The sequence below is a fragment of the Corvus cornix genome, chromosome 21 (assembly GCF_000738735.6).
Source record: "Corvus cornix cornix isolate S_Up_H32 chromosome 21, ASM73873v5, whole genome shotgun sequence".
Classification (NCBI taxonomy): Eukaryota; Metazoa; Chordata; class Aves; order Passeriformes; family Corvidae; genus Corvus; species Corvus cornix.
Genome location: NC_046350.1, coordinates 3,195,856 through 3,214,891, shown reverse-complemented (window position 1 = coordinate 3,214,891; position 19,036 = coordinate 3,195,856). Strand labels below are relative to the sequence as shown.

Here is a 19,036-nt window from a genome sequence, read left to right as displayed (position 1 = left end):
GAACGCTGAGCGCTCACGCTGAGAGGTGCCTTCCTGCAGGTACTGCTACTAATGAAGCTGAGGCCATAAAATATTCCTGGAAAGTGCTTACAAAAGGCTTTCAGATATGTCAAATGATGTTTTTCACGTTATCTCAAATTTGCTTTCTGTTTCTCAGGAATACTCAGCCTTTCAGCTCCTCCCTGCCTTCCCCCCCCCCCATTTGGAGGAGGAGGAGGGAGGTGTGCTGTGTGCATAATCACACAGCTCCCTTACCCAAACCTCTCTGAAAATATTGAGCTGCATTTTGGCACTGAAACACTCAAAACTGACTCGTAAAGCTCTGACTCTATTTACTTCTTGATTAAAAGGAGGGAAAAAAGCCAAGTGTCAAATACTTTTCCTCCAGTTGGCTCCTTGGCTGAGGGGAGGAACAGCCCACAGAGGCCTCACCATGTCCCCACCCAGCTGTGCCATCCCGAGCAGACCCCGAGATGCTGTGTGTACCCAGACCCATCGCTGACTCTTCCCCCATCACTCCCTCTCTGTCGCAATGATCACCAAAACCAGCTTCTCCTCAGAAAAGCAGTGCCATTGTGGAGCTGATCCAAGCCCATCTCCTTGACTCCCTTTTCACCATAGGCAGGAAACCCATTAATATGATGAAAATGACCTCAAATTGCTATTGCTGGTTTATTTAATCTGGCCGGGCTCTTTTCAATGCCCAGCCACCGTCAGCGAAGACAAATTGCTTGTCGGATGTTTAAAGGTTTTGGGATGTAGGACAGCATTGATTTTGTGTGTCTGAAAAGGTGACACTCCCTGGGCTTGCAGCGAGTGGGGCCTTGGTGACAGAGACCTGCTGGTGCTGATCCTCCCACTGATCCTGTGTGTGTCACTGCCACACAGAGCAAGTGGCCAGTGGGCACTGTGGAAAACTCAGGGAACAGAGCAGGAAGAGGAGGTGAAGCGATGGGGAGGAAGAAAAGCATCAGGTCACTGGGCTCTCTGCTGTTGTCCCCCGCACTGTCCACCCTGCAGCTCTGCCAGGGGGTGGCTGGGACCCAGCACGGCACCGTGGGGCCCCTCCGTGCCCGCTGCTCCTCCAGGCAGCCAAAAAGTCACCACTGACTCCTTCAGGATGCGCCGAGCAGATGGAGCGCTTTGCCTCTCGCTGGGAAGCGTTATTGCCGGTCCTTGACTCAACAGGGATAAGCATTCCCAATTCCAGGCACTTATTGAGCCTGGAGGGCAGCGGGGTCCCCGTGGTGCTGGGCTGGCACTGCGGCCACCTCCTGCTCTCCCAGTGCCGGGGCACTTCTGACCTGGACCCTGCAACCACGGAAACAGGTGGGAAAGTCTCCATCACTGCCAGGGCATCCTGGGGCCACCAGCCCCCAGAAGAGCCAAAATTGCCCTCCAGGACTACGTGTCCCCTCCGAGAGCCCTCAAGCAGAGGGTGCAGGGCTGCCCCTCTGCAATCACGAGCCTCTAAACCAGGGCAGTTCCACACCTGATATAGCCTACATGCAAAATAAAACTGATTCCTTGTTCCTGCTTCCTCCCACAAATTCCTAGGAATAGCCCTCAAAGGGGAAGCTCCAAAGAAAGGAGCGATTAATTCTCGGTGGCACATTTAAACACCGTTTTTATTACAATTCAGCCTTTCACGCACTTTGCCCTTTTCCGATTCATTCTTGCTCTTTTGAGGTGGAACGAGGCTGATGTTTTGCAGCTCCTGTTTTCAAGGGGAGTTTTTAACTCCTAGTTTGCTGTTGTGGCTGTGCTGGGGGTGAGAGCCTTTCCCAGAGGATGCAGCTGGGATGCTCCTGGGGAGCGGTGGGTGCTCTGCCCTCCCAGCACAGGCAGAGTGGGTTCAGTGGGATGCAGTGGGGCTCAGAGGGGCTCAGTGGGGCACAGCCTCCAGTTCCCTGGTTCCACCACGCAGTGCTCGTGCCATGGTGTTTTACAACACACAGCAACAAAACCTGAAATGTACTGGAAATAATTCTACTATCAAATGCATTCAGCTCTGTTTGTTTGCTTTTAAATTAACATTGGGGATGAAATGATTCACTGAACTACAAAGAGATCCCTCGACTTGACAAGAATCGCAGGCAGGATTCCTTCCACTTTCAGTTATCACAGGAAAAAAACATTTCAACATCTTGTCTGCTCAGTGCAAGAAAAATAGTTCTGTGCTCTGTGCTGGGGAAACAAGGAGCTTATCAAAACAATCTCCAGCATCAGAGGGACGAGATGGCAGAGCCTCCGGTGAGGCACCTTTTCTCTCGCTGTGCACAAGCCTGGAGCTGCTGCAAGGAAGAACAGGGCTCTGAGCAGCTCAGGGCCACTTTCATGGACTGCTGGCGCCCGTGACAAAGGGGATGGATCCCACAGGAGCCAGAGCAGGAGGAGCAGCCACTCTAAGAGGCTGCTCAGCGCCAGTGCTGCAGCCTGAGACCCTAAAAAAATGGGGAAAAGGGAATGTTTCTCAATGATTTTCCTTCAGAGAGAAGGATGGAAGTGTCCCAGAGGTACAGGGAGAGGACGAGCAGCAGGCTCTGTGCCCCCATCACCCCACACACTGCGTGCAGATCCTTTGGAGGTCACTCATCCCTCTGCACCATGCACATCCTCTCAGCCTGAGCAAAACCAGACGGATTTGATGATCCTAAGAGGTCTTTTCCAGCTTAAATGATTCTCTGGTTCTAAGAAAAGCTTCTCCCTGCTCCCTGTCTCCTGCCTAGATGAGGATCCTTCCTGCAACCACAGCAGGGCATTGCAGGATCCTTGACATGATGATTAGGAGCCATGGCAGAGCAAGCATGGCTGGATAAGCCGGACTAGTCAAAGAGCACATAAGCTTGGAGTCATAATTAGACATGGCTAATGGGGACAGAGGGACAGGAGCCACGACCTTGAAGGTATCGGGGAGGAGGACTGATAACAAGGAGGCCAAAGGGCTGGGGGCTGCTTTACCTATTCTGAGAAGTCATCAAACTCCCCTGAACGACTTAATTGCCAAGAAGTTTTGGAGGATGTGCTGACAAACTCTAGCAGAGCTGAGTGAGTGAGGAGAGCAGTGGGCTGGCAGCAAGGCCATGCTCTGCTGTGCCCAACCCCTCAGGCTGCCCCTGCCACTGGCCAGGGACGGACACTCGGATCCCAAACAGCTCCTGAGAAATCCCCATCTGCCTGCCAAGGAGCAGGAGCGTCCAAGAGCTCCCTTTGCAGGGCTGGTGTCTGTGCAGCAAATGTTTCTGGGTGGTTTAGGGCTGGGCAAGGACAGGTAACTCCACGAAGAGACCAGGAAGGTTCTGCTGCCGGGAAAAGCAGAGGGAAAGATGGATGCCAAGGAGACGCTGTGGGAGAGCATCTTATAAAAAAGTCATCAATTTCCAAATCATTTTAGTGAGCAAATTCCTTTAATTTTGGTGTCTTGGGGCCAAACACAAAACAAACAAGCCTAAGGAGTTAAACACTTCTCTCCATGGGTTGGATTTTATGAAGGAAGCTCCAGCTTCCAGGTCTCCAGATGTGCAAGGACTTCTAAAAGGCCTTTTTGACACAACACCAACACTTCCTCTGTGGGTGGGCTTTGGGGAAAAGCCAGAGTTTGGACAGCTGCTGACACAGGCAAGATGCTGAGGGGTGTGGCAGTGTAGGCTTAGGTTGGGTTTTATTTCTTTTTAATCAAGCTGGTTTGCTCACTCCGGTTTGAAAACTTCCGACTTTTCCTGAGTCAACAAGGTCACCTGACAATCAAGCTCCCTGCTTCCATCAGGGCCCTTCCACCCACTTAATGAAAACAAATGCTGCTGGGACAAGGGCCATCCTTCTTTCTGTCCTCTGGGGCCCCGAGAACGGGCTTGCTTGAGGCTTCTGCTTATAGATGTTGTGTTAACAAATGAACCAAGTGATATTCTGGCTGCTCCCAGGTACATCTAATTCCCGAACCATAATGGAGCTGTTCCTGGTCCTGGGTCACTAATGCTGGTGGTGTCGGCCTCTGTGTCTAGTCCTGGGCACATGAAATTCATGTTCCTCTAAGAAGGTGCAGAGTAAAACCCCTCGGAAGCTGTTTCCCACAGCAGGTTTTGAGGGGCAGGGGAGGGGCTCAGTGGGCAATTAACAATGGCTAATTGACGCCTGCCTCCTTGCCCAGGTCCATACCCTCGGAAGGAGGGAGCTGACATCGCCTGGAGGGGCAGGTTAATCCCCTTTTATGAAGTTTGAGTTCCCAGCTTTGTAATAAATCCAGTGTTTCGGGTGGTGAAATGCCACCGTCTTTTAAAAGCAATGTTAAAGCTTCCTAAACAGGTCATGGCAGGTCCTGACCGGGAGAAAAGCCCCAAGAATCCAGGCAGCAGGAGGGGATGTTTGTGCTGTAAGCCAGTCCTGAGGCCGTGCCGGGAAGCAAACATGACCTAATGGGGATCAGTCGGTTTGCAGCAGGACCTTGGCTGCAGCAGCTTCTATTTCCAGCAGCATCGAGCTTCCCTCACTTCTAAGGGCCTTCAGCCTGTAGGATGCCTTTTTTCCCCTCAGTATTCAAGTGCTGGCACAGTCTCTGGCTGCCGGCCCTGCGGGTACCGGGGGATGAATGAGGGCAGTTGGAACACAAGGGAAATAACAGCTTACTTTTATTGGGAGATAAAAAAATGGAGACAAGGCGGGAGTGGAAAGGGGCTTAAATAAAACTCTGCAGCTCAGGCTGGAGGCAGTGGAAAGCAGCAGGGAAGAGGCAGGAACTGCCACGGGCATCTCCAGGCTGGTAAACACATCCTGTGCCTGCCCATCTGTCTGTCTGTCTGTCTGTCTGCAGCCTCAGCCCATGCTGGCCAGCACCTCGCAGCCTCTGGCACTGACTCCAGGAGCAAGTGGGCATCCCTTTGGAGGCAAACATGGGGAACCCAAGTCCCCTGCCTTGCCCTGTCCTCCCTGCTGCTTTCCTTCCCTCATTGCTGCTCACCTGGAAAACGGCCACAGCTGTTGCATTAAAGAAAAAAAAAAACAACCAAAAACAAAAACCCCAAAAAAAAGGTGTTAAGTGCTCTGTTTGGGGCATAGCCCAAATATCTAGGCTTTTCTCCCAAACTCGTTACATTTATTATTCTCCTGGGAGTGTTTCCTTCCTCCCTGCGTTGAAATCAGCGAGTGTATCCAGCGGCAGGAGCAGGGAGGACCCGGGTGGATGAGGAGCAGGAGGATGTGAAGAGGTTTTCCCCAGCTGTTTCAGAGACAGCGAGCCAGGCTCCCCAGAGCCCTGCGGGAGGGTGGGATGGTGGCTGTCACCTCTCCATCCACACTGCCCGCTGGGTGTAGGAGAAAAGGAGCCCAGGAGCCTCATGGGGTGGTCAGGATGCTGCTGGAGCACCCTCGGAGCGCTCCGGGGGAGAGCAGCGGGGGCTGAGGAGCAGCCGTGTCCTTCTGCCAGAGGACAGCAGCAGCCAAGGGACACTGCCCACCGTGGGAGCCAGGCAGGGCCACCCTCGCCGGCGCAGGGAGCTGCTGGGGGGCTGCGGCGCCTGGGTTTTACCCTTGAGCTCTTGTTTTGCTGCTGTTCTCTGGAGCAAGACACCTTCTCTTCCCACAAACAAAGCCATAAATCCTGGCGCAAGCAGGCTTCACGGGGAGAAAAAGTGAAGCTGGGATGACAGCGCCAGGGAGCTGTGTGAGGAGGTAAATTACTTGAAATATTGCTGAAAACTTCCATGCCGTAAATATAGTTCTGATCCCAGCTAATCAATCATCACAATTATTCTATAAATAAGGGAGAGGTTGGCTCTGGTGGTACCAGACTTTTTTCCGCAGGCCTCTGGAGCAAATTTGTTAGCACCTTAAAATAAACTATTTGCTCCAGGTAGTTTGTTTGTTCTCTCCAGGCTGCACCATCCTCTCATTCATTTTTCATCACCTTTGGATTGGTCGTTGGGAATCTTTTAGTGCTTTCTTCCCTGCCTGGCTCTCGCAGAGGGATACTGCAGGGAGCAGGTTTAAAAACCAGCCAGACAAAACACATCCAGGCGGGTCTCAGCCCAGAGTTCTCCCCCCCAGCTCCTCGCAGTGCTCATGCTAAGGAAGCCTCTGTTTAATGTCTTTTCCACAGGGCTATAAACTCACAACAGGCCATTTTTTTCCCTTTTATAGATCAGCATTACTAATTTATTGGCAGTTTACTATTTGGAAATGTTCTCATATAAATTAATGGGAAGGTGATATTACACCTAAGGCCCTGGGGGAGGAGAAAGCCAAACAAACCCATGGGCCCAGTGCTCAAGGAATGGCAGCATGTTAAATCACCCCTTTGCTCTGCAGAGGCCGTCGTTCCAAGGGCAGAGCTCGGGCTCTGTCTCCTCCAGGACTCCCACGGATCCCATCCTGGGGAGCCAGCCTGGTTCCAGGGCACACAGGTTGGCATTCTTCACTCGCCACATAATTTGCTTCTCTCCAGCTCCCAGGACCACCTGATCTTCCTTCCTAACTGTGCTTTCCAGGTGTGAAGACATTCCCAGCCACTTCACCAGGGATTTAATTACCTGCCAGAGGAAGATGCACCCAGCTCAGACAGCTCCAGTGCCCAGTGAAAATCTGTGCAATTGTGCAGTGAAATGGGATAAAAGTGGCTAAACCCAGACAAATTGGTACTGGGGAGGGGATGAGGAGCCACAGTGTGTGTGGGAGGGAGGAGGAGGGTTTTTTCCAGAAGCATGAGCCATTGTTAAAGACTGATCCTTCATCTCATGCACATCAGGGGCAAAAATGGAAGTTTTCCACCCCAATAAGACCTCCCCTGCTTGATAGAAGTTTTCCCAGTTCCAGGTGCTTCCCAGTGCAAGCTCAGAGCTGGAGAGGGGCTGAGTTCTGTGGCTGCTGGGGGGTCCTGCAGTGTCCCACACACAGGGCAGGACCCAAAGCCACTCGGCTGAAGGGGAACACCGTGTTCATTGACACACTCCTTTTATTTTATCAAACTATTGCTATTTATGAGGGAGGCTTATTGAGTTAAATCACTTCTCCCGCAGTAATATAAAAATGCTGCGGCTCGGGAATGCTGACAGGCGGGAGAGCCAGGCTCACTTTTCTTGCTGAGCAGACGAGGAACAGGAATGATTATTTTGTATCGCTTTGCGAAAGAGACCTTCTTGTAATATACCTGCTGTGCATTGATAAATAGCACCAGCAGATAATAAGGGCCTTGGGCAAGGAGCAAGGAAGAAAAAAGGCTTTCCAGCATGTGAACACAAATGCTTTAAATGTGAACTAAATTGGCCTGATCATTCCTCAGATTTGCAGAATTAAACCGTGCCCAATTGTCAACATCACTGAGATTGATGAGACAAATACAGCCAAAGCAAAGGGAATCTGTAACAGCCCTGCTAGAGACGCTTGCAGGGTTTAAGAGCCACACACCGTTCATGAAACCCAGTGCTGTAATTTCATCCCCATCCGAGCCACCTGCCAGCAATGGGGAGCTGGGAAAGTTCATCAGCCAGGGACACAGGATGAGGACACTGGTGCTGGAGCTGGAGATAAGCCGAGCTCAGAGTCAGACCTCTGCTCTTACAAAAACCTCATTGCATGGGAGCTGCAGGGCTCAGCCTGTGAGCGTTGTGCACCCCATCGAGGTGAAACCCCGAGATTCAGCACAGGTAAGGGTCCTGGGAAGCAGGATGGGTTTCTTTGCTTCGCCCTCTGTAGCACACCGGGATGGGATTGGCTTTCCTCTCCTGTGAGGAGCCTGTGACAGCCCCTCTCCTTCACAGAGCAGAGGAGACCTTTGCTTCAGCTCCACTTCTCCGGGTTGTTAACAGCTCCCAGCTGACAGGCACCGTGAAGGAGAGACGCCTCGCTTCACCTTGCAGCAGCTCGATGGAGAACCTGGGGAAACCATGGCAATGCCGAGGCCAGTGTCACCTTTCTAATGGTGCCGAGGATTTCTCAGCAGAGGTAACAAAGGCAGGTACCTCTCCTGCTGGTGAAAGCCTGGTCTCTCTGTGCCCTGTCTGAGCCCCCTGGGCTCTCCAGCCCCAGTCTCATCCCCCTGGGGTCTCCAGACCCTGCCTGACACCCCCGGCTCTGCAGCCCACGTGGCAGAGGTGAATCCAGCCGAGCTCTGCCTGTGCCTCCATCAAAACAAAAGGTACCTGAGGACAACATGCAGGGTGGGCAGGTGGATTCCTGCTGCTTGTATTGAAGGTGATTAAGATGCTCACTCATCTGTCCTCAGGGTCCTGCTTCAGTCAGGGCTTTGCAGCCTGGCCAAGGAAGCCAGTGAGTGACAGATGATTGATTTGAGCTCATTCCTATCAGCCCTCACTCCTATCAGCCCTCACTCCTCTCATCCATGCTGGAAGAGTGGCAGAGCCAGAGCAGCTTCATCGACACAGTCCTGGACACCTGCCTTCAGGATTCTTGTACCTGGAGATATCTCACATGAGGAGCGTGTCCCCACCACACCCCACACAGAGACATGCTGAGGATCGTGGCATCCCACACTACCCTCAGCTGAACCAGGGGCTCATAAATTTCTTAAGCCAGCGCTGGAAGTAAGAGCTGTAGGGGAACCTCAGGGCTGTTCCTGAATACCAAGAAGAAGAGGAAGCACTGAGCTCCCTGCTCAGCTCCAAGGACAAAGCGTTGCCCAGCTCCATCCCCATCCCCTCTGCAGTAGCCTGTGGGTGGCTCCTACGGGACCTGCAGGCACTTAAGGGCAAAGACCAGAACCTGGGCAAGCTCTGGGGCTGTCAGGGACAGACATTTCGGGGCTTTGGCTCACTCTGGGGCTGGAGGAGGGGTATGGAGGGGGCAGGCATGTTCCCCGCTTTCACTGAGATCCGAGGCTTTAGCGCAGTTCTGCTGCCGGGCTGCTAAGTCAGGGCTTCACGCTTTCTAATTTTTTCTTTTGTCTTGCATACACACACGAGACAGATTTTGCTTCCACAAGGGATATTTATAGGACATATGTTGGAGCTTGAAGAAGCTGATTAGCAATGTTTAGCTTAAAAAGGGAAGAAACTGCATGAGAGCAGCCTGGCCAGACAAGTGCTACACAAGATGTGAGCTTTGGGGAGCAGCTCTGTGAGAGACTGTTGAAGGTTACTGACTCAAACAATGCACCATTGGCAAAGCATCATGTGCCAGGTTTGCACCCCACAGCTGAAGGGAAAGAGGGAAGGTTTTGGGGGTGTGGTGGCTAAACTTCTGGTTTGCATAAGAGCAGCCCAGGTTCAGAGGGGGTGAGCACCCACCACTGGATGGTGACCTTTGTTGAGCAACAAGCTGGGTTTGGAGCCAGGCAAAGGAAAAGGCTGATAAGAAGCAGATCCTACGAGGTGGGGTAATGCTTTTTCATCAGGGCAAGGTCCTCCCTTGCACAACCAGCTCAGGTGTAAAACTGCCGCCCAGGGGAAGGTATCAGGACATTCACACATAGGCCTGAGGGTTTTCATCCCTTCTGAGGGGCCATAACTGGCTCAGCTATGTTGGCAGCAGCTGTCATGTCTTAAAAGGGGTAATAAATCATCAAAGACCCCCAAAGTGCCCACAGACTCATTTCTGGGGCCCTCCACCAGAGGACTGCGCAGTATTGCAACACTCAGTGTAAAACTTCCATCGAGGGAGCTACCTGGGCATTCCCACCTGAACCTGAGCCTGTATGAACACACTGGGGTTTGTAGGCTTTCCCCACCCCCAACAGACCGAGACCATCACTTCAAACAACAGACATCTAAATTGCAACAATCGATTGCAGGATCCCCAGGTGCTGAGATCCTTCCACTATCTACCCTTATCCTTTCTTTGTCTTTATTTTCCTTTTATATTTTCTTAAGTGATACCTTTATACTTTTGTATTGCTGTATTTTTATTAATGATAACCAAAACGGCTTCATTTTTTTCCCTTTCCATTGCAACCAAATTGTTTTAAAATAAACCTCTCACACACACACATATATATATATCTAAAAATACTGGTCATTCAGCGTCATTTCACTCTGATTTGCCCCAAGGGGCCTATTAACAAGAACCTCAGTTACCCTATTTTCAGCTCCCTCCCTTCCTCGCTGGGCCCCAGGACTGGCTGAGCATCACGGGGCTCCTGGAGCTGGGGATGTGAGGTGGGCTCTGCCTCCTCTCCTTGGGGAAGGACTCTGGGGACAGAGGCAGCACCCCCCCTGGAAAAGCGAGCTGTGGCTGCAAGGCTGGCTGACACCTCCAGGCAGACAGCCCCTGCAGCAGGGAGGCTCTGGGGACTTGGGTGACTCTTCTAGGCTTGCAGAATGGGATCATGAAATCCCATCCAGCTTTTCCCCATCTCATCCCTCCCCTCCCGCTCTCCTGCCTTGTAATTCCCTTTCAGGGGTCCAGCATGCCAGGTTGGAGCTGTGTCTTGTTAGACAACCTGGTTTAGACCATTAGAGGAGTTTGGGGCAGTGGGGGATGCTTTCTGAAGGGAATGCAAGTCTCAAGAGAGCTGCTCAGTGTATAAAATCCCCGAGGTGCTTTCCAGAATCCTATTCCCTGTCAGCACTGGTCTGAAAAACGAAAGGACGATGCTACAAGGAGGCAGAAATTGCATTATACTCCTCTGTGCTTCACAAGCTCCAAGTAACACTTCTGCTTCTCCTGTATGAAAGGAAAATGGGTAATGACAACCTACTTCTACTGAAGAGACAATTTTCACTCCTCCTTGGCAAGCGTAGCTGGGGCAGTGTCTTTCTCTCCACTCAGAGGCAAATTAACAGATTTTGCCTCAGAACACGGTGGATGAAGTGCAGCACAGCTGGCAGCGTTCCCCTGCTGTGGTTCACAGCACCCTTGGGGTGCCCACACCTGATCCAACCCATGGTGGGTGGGTGGGTGAACACACAGGGGCTGTTATGGACAACCTGGGAAGCACAGACCAGATTGCAGGGAAAAACCCTCTTTTCTCCCCTAACACGGGTCTGCATGAGCATCTGTGCCCCCCAGCACAGCAGCCAGCCCCAGTCAGCGCCTGCAGCTTTTCACCAGCACCAGGAACTTTACTCTCTTAGAGCGACGACTCTGAGAAGAACAAGTTAGACAAATGAACTCGCTAATGACTTCCTTCCCTGCTACTTAAATGGTGGGATAATTCATGGTTCCCGCTCCTGCAGCGGGCTGCTCCATCGCCTGCCCGTGCAGGCGGCCCCGGCAGCGCTGCTGAGGAGATGAGTGAGACAAAGAGGGCCAAGATTGCCGAGTGGCACCGCCCGCCTATTCAAACACCACAAAAAATGCTGTGCTGGCTGCTTCGGGGAGGCACGGAGTGCGTGCTGCACGTGTCACTGGGCAGTGACAGGCAGGGCTCTCCGGAGGGCAGCAAGGATGCACACTCTCTGGCCAGGTATCTCCCTCCCTGTGAGGTTTCCGCTCCAAGCATCCCAAAGCAGCCCTGAAAACCTAAATAATCTCCTGTGTATAAAAGCTTTGCCTGAACACCTTCTTTGGTACTGTCGAAAACCTCAACCCTCCTTTGATCTCTTTTGTTTCTGGAAGCTTCTGGCTGGTGATGTTGCAATGTGGAATTGAGGCCAGAAGCTTGAGAAGAGGCTCAGGGCCAGAAGAAGGCTGATGATGAGGGCATGGGACCTTTCCATGCTTGCTGTCACTTGCCTGACCAATGTGCATAGACTAAAACAGATGTTTATAGCCAAAAATCCAGTAGCTCAACCCGCACTGCCAGGCGCCAGATCCCCAGCATGGTCCTCCCTGCAATCCTCCACCAGCTCCACACACTTGGCACAAATGGGGAAATAATATTTTTTTAAGTGGGGCTGAGTTAAGAGGATTTGTTTGAGATACAAGATAGCTCTCATTAACGTTTGCTCGTTTGGGTTTATTTAAGCCTTAATTGATTGTCTTTTACTTAACTGCGTTCCAGTATCTCTCGGGCTCCATCGAACGCTCTTCCCTTCTTGTCTCTCACGATCTTTCATGTTGGTGAGCTGGGTTTAATGGCTGATAAAGTCCGTGGGCTTGCAGTAAAGCTGAGCTTTCTCTTCCAGGTCCCTGCACATGCAGCCCCCAGGCAGGTGTGCCCAGGTGAACCCCGGGTTTTGTTACCTGTCTGTGCCGCAGCTGCCGTAATCAGCAGCTGAGAGCACTGTGAGTACAATCCTGGGATTGTTTGTAATGAACACGCCGGGGCTCGAGGCTCCTTCCCTTCCGGAGGCAGACTGGACAGAGCCACAGCCCGTTTGTAAGAGGCTCGCTCCAGGAGGTGGGGAGGGGACAGCATCGGCTTTGTGGCACCACCGAAGGTGGGATTCCTTTGGTGGGGGAACCAAGCCCTAACCACCCCAAGAAGTGAGGATCGTGCTTAGTGAAAACCAAACACAGCTCGGCCATTATTTAGGTACTTTTGTAGCCCTGGATCTGCCTGGGCTGGGATGGAAGACTTTGTTCCCCGGGCAGCTGCCACGTCCCAGGATAAGCTGGTCCGCAGTTCAACCCCCGAGATTTCATCCTTCCCACATGAGGTTCCTTCTGACCAGGAATCCAGCCCCAAGGAACGTGGGGATTTGGATGCTGAGCTACAGCACTTCTAGCGGCAGCTGGAGCCGATCCAGCGGGAGCGCACGTGAGGAGCAGGGGCTGGCAAGGCGTCCAAGGGACAGCGCTGACCTTCCATCCAGCTGCCCTGTTCACAGGAGGCTTCTTCTCTCCGGAGAGTAAGTTTCTCTGGAGGCAGAAAAGAAACCCAGTGAGCCAAAAAGGCAGCAGAGAGACTCATCTCTCCACAAGCCTTGCTTTCCGCTGTGGCTGTTCAGAGCCGAGTGAGCCGTGGTCACTGACGTGCCCCTTCCTTGCAGGTGGTTTGTCCCCGTGAGGGACACCCCGGCAGCGCTGGCTCTGGGCACCACGGTTCTGCTCCTCGCTTGTAGCCAGGAGCAGCTTTGAAGAATGTGTCCCCAAATGCATACAAAAACTTCTTTTATTGCAGCAGCTGAACAGAAAAGCAGCTCGGCTTTTGAGAGACACACTTTTCTTACAGTACACCAGGAATAATGTCGCTCCTTACTGGCAGCACCCCCGGAAAGAGAGAAAACGCATCAGGCTCTGATGAAACACCTCCCAAAATAACCAGCGCCTCTCCCCGCAAGCTCCCCTTTGTGCTCGGCTGTCTTTGGGCGAGCACGGAGCACGAAAGGCACTTCCAGCCGAAGGGAATTCGGTGGTGGCTGCGTATCTCTCGGTGCGGGGGCCCGAGGCGGCGGTGGCGGATCCGCGCTCCCGCTGGCCCGACACTGTACCTGCGGGCCAGCTGTGCAGATCAGGATGGAAACTCTCCCAGGGTTGGCTCGGGAGCAGGACGCCCGCTCCGGGAGCAGGATGCCCGCTCGGCCGGCTGGTGGAGCCCGCTGCAGAAGCAGCCGGGCCCGCTCCGCCGGGCAGCGGGCCGGGGCTCCCCGGGGCTGCTGAACTGCGGGGGACCCCTCGCCCTGCCCGCAAAGCACGGATTGAACCCGCACTCCCCTGCTGCCCGCCCGGCGGGGACGGGCTGTACGGGACACCGGGGCTCCGCGCGGTGACACCGCGGTCCCGGGATGCGGAGCTGCTGGGCCAGTGCCCACCGGCGGAGCGGGGGCTTCGCTCCCCGGGGCCGCCGGCGAGCGACTGCTCGCGGGGTCCGGGGAAAGAAGCTCTCCAGCGGGGGAAACGGCTGCCGGAGGCGGCGTCCCGGGGAAGGACGGGCCGTTCTCCGGCGGGGTCCCGGCACTGCCCGGCGATCCCCACGGAGACGGAGCCGCAACCGGGTCCGGGCGCGGGTGCCGATCCGGGTCCACCCCCGCTCGGCCGCGGCGCGGAGGGGCCGCGCTCCGCCCCCGCCTCCGCCCCGCGCAACTTCCCCGCGCCGCGGCCCCCCGCCCCCGCCCCGCGGGTGCGCGCACAGACGCGCGCGCGCCCAGCCCCGCCGCGCCGAGCCGAGCCGAGCCCCGGTGAACCGCACCGCGCCGAGCCGCACCGACACGCGCATGGGGCGCGCAGCCTCCGCGGGCGCGCAGCTGCCCCGCCGGCGCTGAGGGGCCGGAGCACCGGAGCACAGACCCCCGGTCCTCGCCGCCGCCGCCGGGCATGCCCGCCCCGCCGGCCGCCGCCTGCCCCGCCGCTGAGCGCCGCCGCGGGCGCGGGGCGGCGCGCCCGGATGGAGCGCTGAGGCGCTGAGCCCCGCCGGGCCGGGCCGGGCCGGGCCGAGACGTGACGATGTGGATGCGACGGCTCCCGGGAAGCAGGTAGGGCCGGGGAGCGGTGGCCCCGCGGGGCAGCGCCGGGCGCATCCCGCCGCCGGGCGCGCTCGGGGAGCGGCGGAGTTAAACCATGAACTTGGAGTGGGGAGCGGGGAGAGGGCTGGGGAGCGGAGCGGGGTGCGGGACGGGGAGCGGTGTGTGGAGCGGAGCGGGGAGCGCGCGGCGCAGCCGGCGGCTGCCGGCGCCCGGGGAGGCGGCCGGTCCGCGCTCCGCTCGGTGCCGGGCTCCCCCCGCCCGGTTTCCCCGGCCCCGCTCGCCCGCCCTGCCCAGGAGATGGATCCGCGGTCAGCGTCCCCTCGCCGGCTGCTCGCTCCCCCCTGGCCGCCCCGGCGGGGGCCGCTCGGGGGAAGGGGCTGGAGGGGCGGCCGGGGCGCGGGCAGATGGATGGATGGATGGATGGATGAATGAATGGATGGATGGATGGATGGATGGATGGATGGATGGATGGATGGATGGATGGATGGATGTGTTCGGGAGATTAATCGAGAATTGCAAAGCAGAGGAGACGGAGGCAAAGTGTTACGTAACACATTTTCATTACCGCTGCGAAGTCATCTGAGCCGAAATCTTGTTATTTCCATGGTGCTGTGGCTGGAGAGCCCTGGCCCCGGACCCTGCCTGCGTGCGGCCCCGGGGCCCCAGCAGTACCCGGGCTTTGGTGGCTTCAGCCCATCTCAGCGGAATCGAGTGAAAGCAGCAGTGGGTTAAACAAGTGAGACCCTAAAGAAAAGTGAAATCCACGATCTGTTTCGTTCTCCCCAACCCGGTTTTGTATTTGGAAAGTCCTGGTTTTGAGCGGTTGTGTTGGGCAGGGGTCAAACATCCAACGTCCCTCCACCGAGCGGGACGGTGGTTCCGGCACATCACCTGCTGCTGGGGAGAGGGGTCCCAAGGCGAGCAGTCCCGAGCCGCCACCTCACTCCCGCAGCTCGCAGCGGGCCCTGTGGCTGCTCCCCGGGGAGCAGGACTGGGTGGGCAGGGGAGCAGCGGGGTGAGCGGATGGGTGCGTGTAGCCCCCACCGCCAGCCCTACCCCACGCAGCACCTCGGGGAGCCCATCAGCCCGCGCCGCCCCCCGCGCCCCTGCGCTCCGGCAGAACATGGCTGCAGCGTGGGGGCACGGAGGGAGGCGGGCAGGGCCCCCCGAATCCACGGACAGCGAGTGGTGATGCGAAAAGCCTTTGTCCGCCACCCTCGGGAATCGCTGGAGGCTTTGCCCCTCTGCCCGGGCTGTGGATGGAGTCCTGGAGGGTGAAACCTGAACTGAGGTTTTGTCTGTGCTGAGCAGCTGGGGGAGGCCCTCGGCCTCTCTGTTACACTCCCGTGCCGCGCCGCGTATTCCAGAGGCACGTGGCGAGCCGGCTTCCAATGCCCCCCCGTCTTTGTCCCGTGCCTCCGGCTGGTGCACCCCGACAGCCCGGGCACACCGGAGATGTCTGACATCGGAGACAGCTGCCGCCGGAGATGTCTGTCCATCCGTCAGCCGAGGATGCGCTGCTGCGTGTGGGAAGGACAGAGTCTGTGGTGATGTAGTGACCTTAGGAATTCCTCCCGGCGAAAGCACCCGAGGGTTTTCTCAGGGTGCCACGCGTTTGGATTTATCGTGTGTCCGGTGAAAAGCCCAGTGGAGCTGGAGGGCCGTTTCCCAAGGCTGGCGCGGCAGAAAGCTGTAATCCTGGGAACAGAGGACGCCCTCTGCTTTGTTATTTTTGAGGAGAGTTTAGCAATGGAAACAGGAGCCCTCTGCTTGCTTCCCTCCTCGATTCATTCGCCTTGCGAATTTCTGTGTTGTGTATCCTGGATCCCCAGCACCAGGCTGTCCTTTCTGCCACCTCATCAGCTTCCAGTCCCTCCGTGTTTTATTTTTAATAAGAGATAACTTTACTGCTAACCTTGCCTGCTGCTCTCCCTTCTCTCTAACTCTAATTGCTTCTGGCTTTATTTCTGACATTTCCCATGTCATTTCTCCTCATTTTCTCGAAGACTACTAGAAAAATAGCTCCAGGAGAAGCAGTGGAGCTTTGCAGCGCCCGTTTCACCCCACGCAGCCTCTGCCTGGAGCAGCTGCCTGCGGCGGGGAGATGGTACCGTGCTGCTCCTTTCAAGTCGGATTCCTTTCGCCCGGGGCAGTGGCAGTGCCTGACCTCGCGGTGAGACGTGCTCCTCCGCCGGGGAGGGCAGGACCTGTGCAACTGCATTGCTCAGAATTATTCGGTTCCTGTCAAGGGGAGCTGCTGCTCCCCGGTTCAGAGCAGGGCTGAGCGAGCAGCGCTGCCCTGAAAGCCTCTGCCAGGTCCCAGGGATGCTCCAGCCTTGCTCTGCTCTTGGCAGGTGTGGGTGCTGCGGGGCAAAATCTGTTCTTTGGGGAGGTGGCAGTGGCTCTGTCACTCCCTGAGTGTGCACAGACATAGGTGTACGTGCACACGCCTGCGTCAGTGCCTGCGCCCGCCTGTGAGGGCACGGCAGCTTTCTGCAGCATGCCAGGCTTCCAGCGCTGCCGAGGACTTCCCCTCCATAGCTACGAATATAATGTTTTAAACAATATGCCACGGTTTTTACAGCATTGAGCTGTGGAGTGATTTGCAGTAGGAGTAAAACCACCGTTTGCAATTTCTCGGCGATTGTATAAAACAACTCATTAAAAGCATACATCCCTGCACATTGGCTCCGTGGAAACTTTATGGGCCTTGTAGTTACTGCCAAAGAAAACATTTTCCATGAATTTCACTCATCAGGTTCACACTGTCAAATGTAGATTCAGCCGCTCGTCAAAGATGCAAGCCTTGCAGTCTGGGAAGTAATGAGAGCAGTAAGAAGTGGGAGTTAATGGCCTCCACTGAGGAGTCCTTACTCATCCCGCATCCACACAGGGGCTGAGCTGGCTGCTCCCGGGTGGATTGATTGCCACAGAAATTCATCTGGTGTCACTGGCTATGATACTTAACAGCCACAATAATGCTTGAATAAACTGCACTTTTATGCAGCGGTTCGTACCTCCACGCTGGCAGCAATTTCCCAGATGAGGCGAGGGGAGTGGCGCGGGGCTTCGGCAGCCGCTTCCCGGAGCATGAATAATTGTTGTAATAACGCTGGAGCCACTGCCTTGTCTTCGTGGTGTCTCCAGTGGGGTGGCGGGTGGGAGCTGTTGTGGTGCCACTGCTTGCCTGGGATGTTTGGGGGCTGGCCCGTGTGGCAGCTGCTGTGCCAGCCTTCGGCAGGCAGGACACGGGACGGGCGAGCTGCCGGCCCAGCTGCTCCCGGTGCCGGAGTGCCATGGCTTGGCTCTGCCTTATGTACATGGTCATCTGCTGGAAAGAAGGAGTTGCTAATGTTCCTTCAGAACCCAGCCTGTAACAGGGAATGGCAGCCAGGCAGAGGCCAGCTCTCCAACCTTGTTCCCACCTTCTCTCACCCAATCTGATCCTCGAGCTCTCTCAGCATGCCTTATTTACCTCGGTATCTATAGGTAGGTACGGATACAGGGCAGTGGTGAGCACTGCCAGCAGCTCCCAAGGGCAGCTCCATAGGGTGTGAATAAGCCGTGGGACTTCCAACAGGTTTGAGGTTCATTATGAAAATGTATGCATGCTTAAGCCTTTAAATATAGCTAATGGGAGAAGGACTGGGAGGAAAGATTACCAAGATTACCGGAACCTCAGTGCGCCGAGCAGGAGGAGCAGGAGCTGCTCTGCTCTGGGTTGTGGTGCCTGTTGTTCTCCTCGAGGGCTGGTGGTGACCAAGTGGGCAACAACAGTTCCAGCCCAACAGAGTTTGGGTTTGACAGCAACACTCTTCTAGCAGGATAATTTCTGGAGGCTGAATGTGTTGGGTGGGATCAGTGGATGGTGTGACATTGTTGGCGCTTTCACCCCCTCCTTTAAAACAAAAGGGCTTTCCTTCTGTTCTGCCTTCCATCCTTCCTCCCTTCCACCTTCCTTCCCTCCCACGCTGGGTGGTGCTGCTGGGAGGGGGCTCCTGGCCAAGCCCAGCATCCCAGCAGCCACCATGGGTTATGAGGGGTTGTTCCCGAACCTGCTGCTTGGCCCTTCCTCACCTTGGCTCACTGTTTTCATCAGAGCAAATTTTATCACTAAGAGGATGTAAACTCTGGACCTGAAGTGACTCCTTAAAAATGGAATTTGAGTTTATATGAATATTTTTCTGTGGCTCTTCTTACTGGGACTTGCACCTACAGACTTTGATAGCTTATATAATTTCCTGTGATGGAGATGTACTTCATCTAATTTCACTTGGAAATGCATTGATTAAATCAGAACTGCTGAGAGATTTAAACTGAGTCTCAGTGGCCTGAACTTAACTGTGGGAGGTTTACCTGCCTTCATCCTTCAACATTAATTTGGTTTTATGAGGATTCCTTGTGAAATGAGGTTTTCTCTGCTGCTGAATCTCTGCTGCTTTCTGGGTTTGTCAGTTGCTTTCTCTGGCCTCAGAGGCTCTGCAAGGCAAAGCTGCGCTAAAACCTCCGTTCAGTGCAGCACTGAGCTCCTTCACTGGGGATGTGGTAGGGACTGACAGGCATTTTGGCTCCATCACCCCCCAGTGCCCCTCGCACTCTGCCCAAGCTGGAGGCAAAGTGCCCACACTGCCTGTGGCGTGGTGGCAGGGCCGGGTGCTGTGCAGTGGGGTGCTGACATGAGGCCAAGGTTGCTGGGTGTGATGCTCTGGGAGCAGGGTGGAGACCTGCCCCAAGTGCAGCTGTGTGGGAGTGTCCTACAGTCAGTGCTGAGAGATTTGGCATTTATGGTCCCAAGCAACACTGAG

At 55.2% G+C, this 19,036-nt stretch overlaps 1 protein-coding gene across 1 annotated transcript in view; it reads left to right on the top strand.

Moving 5' to 3' along the window:
* The first annotated feature begins 14,131 nt into the window (after window positions 1-14,131).
* Window positions 14,132-19,036, top strand: part of AJAP1 (adherens junctions associated protein 1) — a 38,419-nt gene continuing 33,514 nt past the window's right edge. Inside the window, exon 1 of the mRNA XM_039563979.1 lies at window positions 14,132-14,240. Within this exon, the coding sequence (XP_039419913.1) occupies window positions 14,212-14,240 (29 nt within the window). The 5' untranslated portion in view covers window positions 14,132-14,211. The remainder of the gene's footprint in view (window positions 14,241-19,036) is intronic.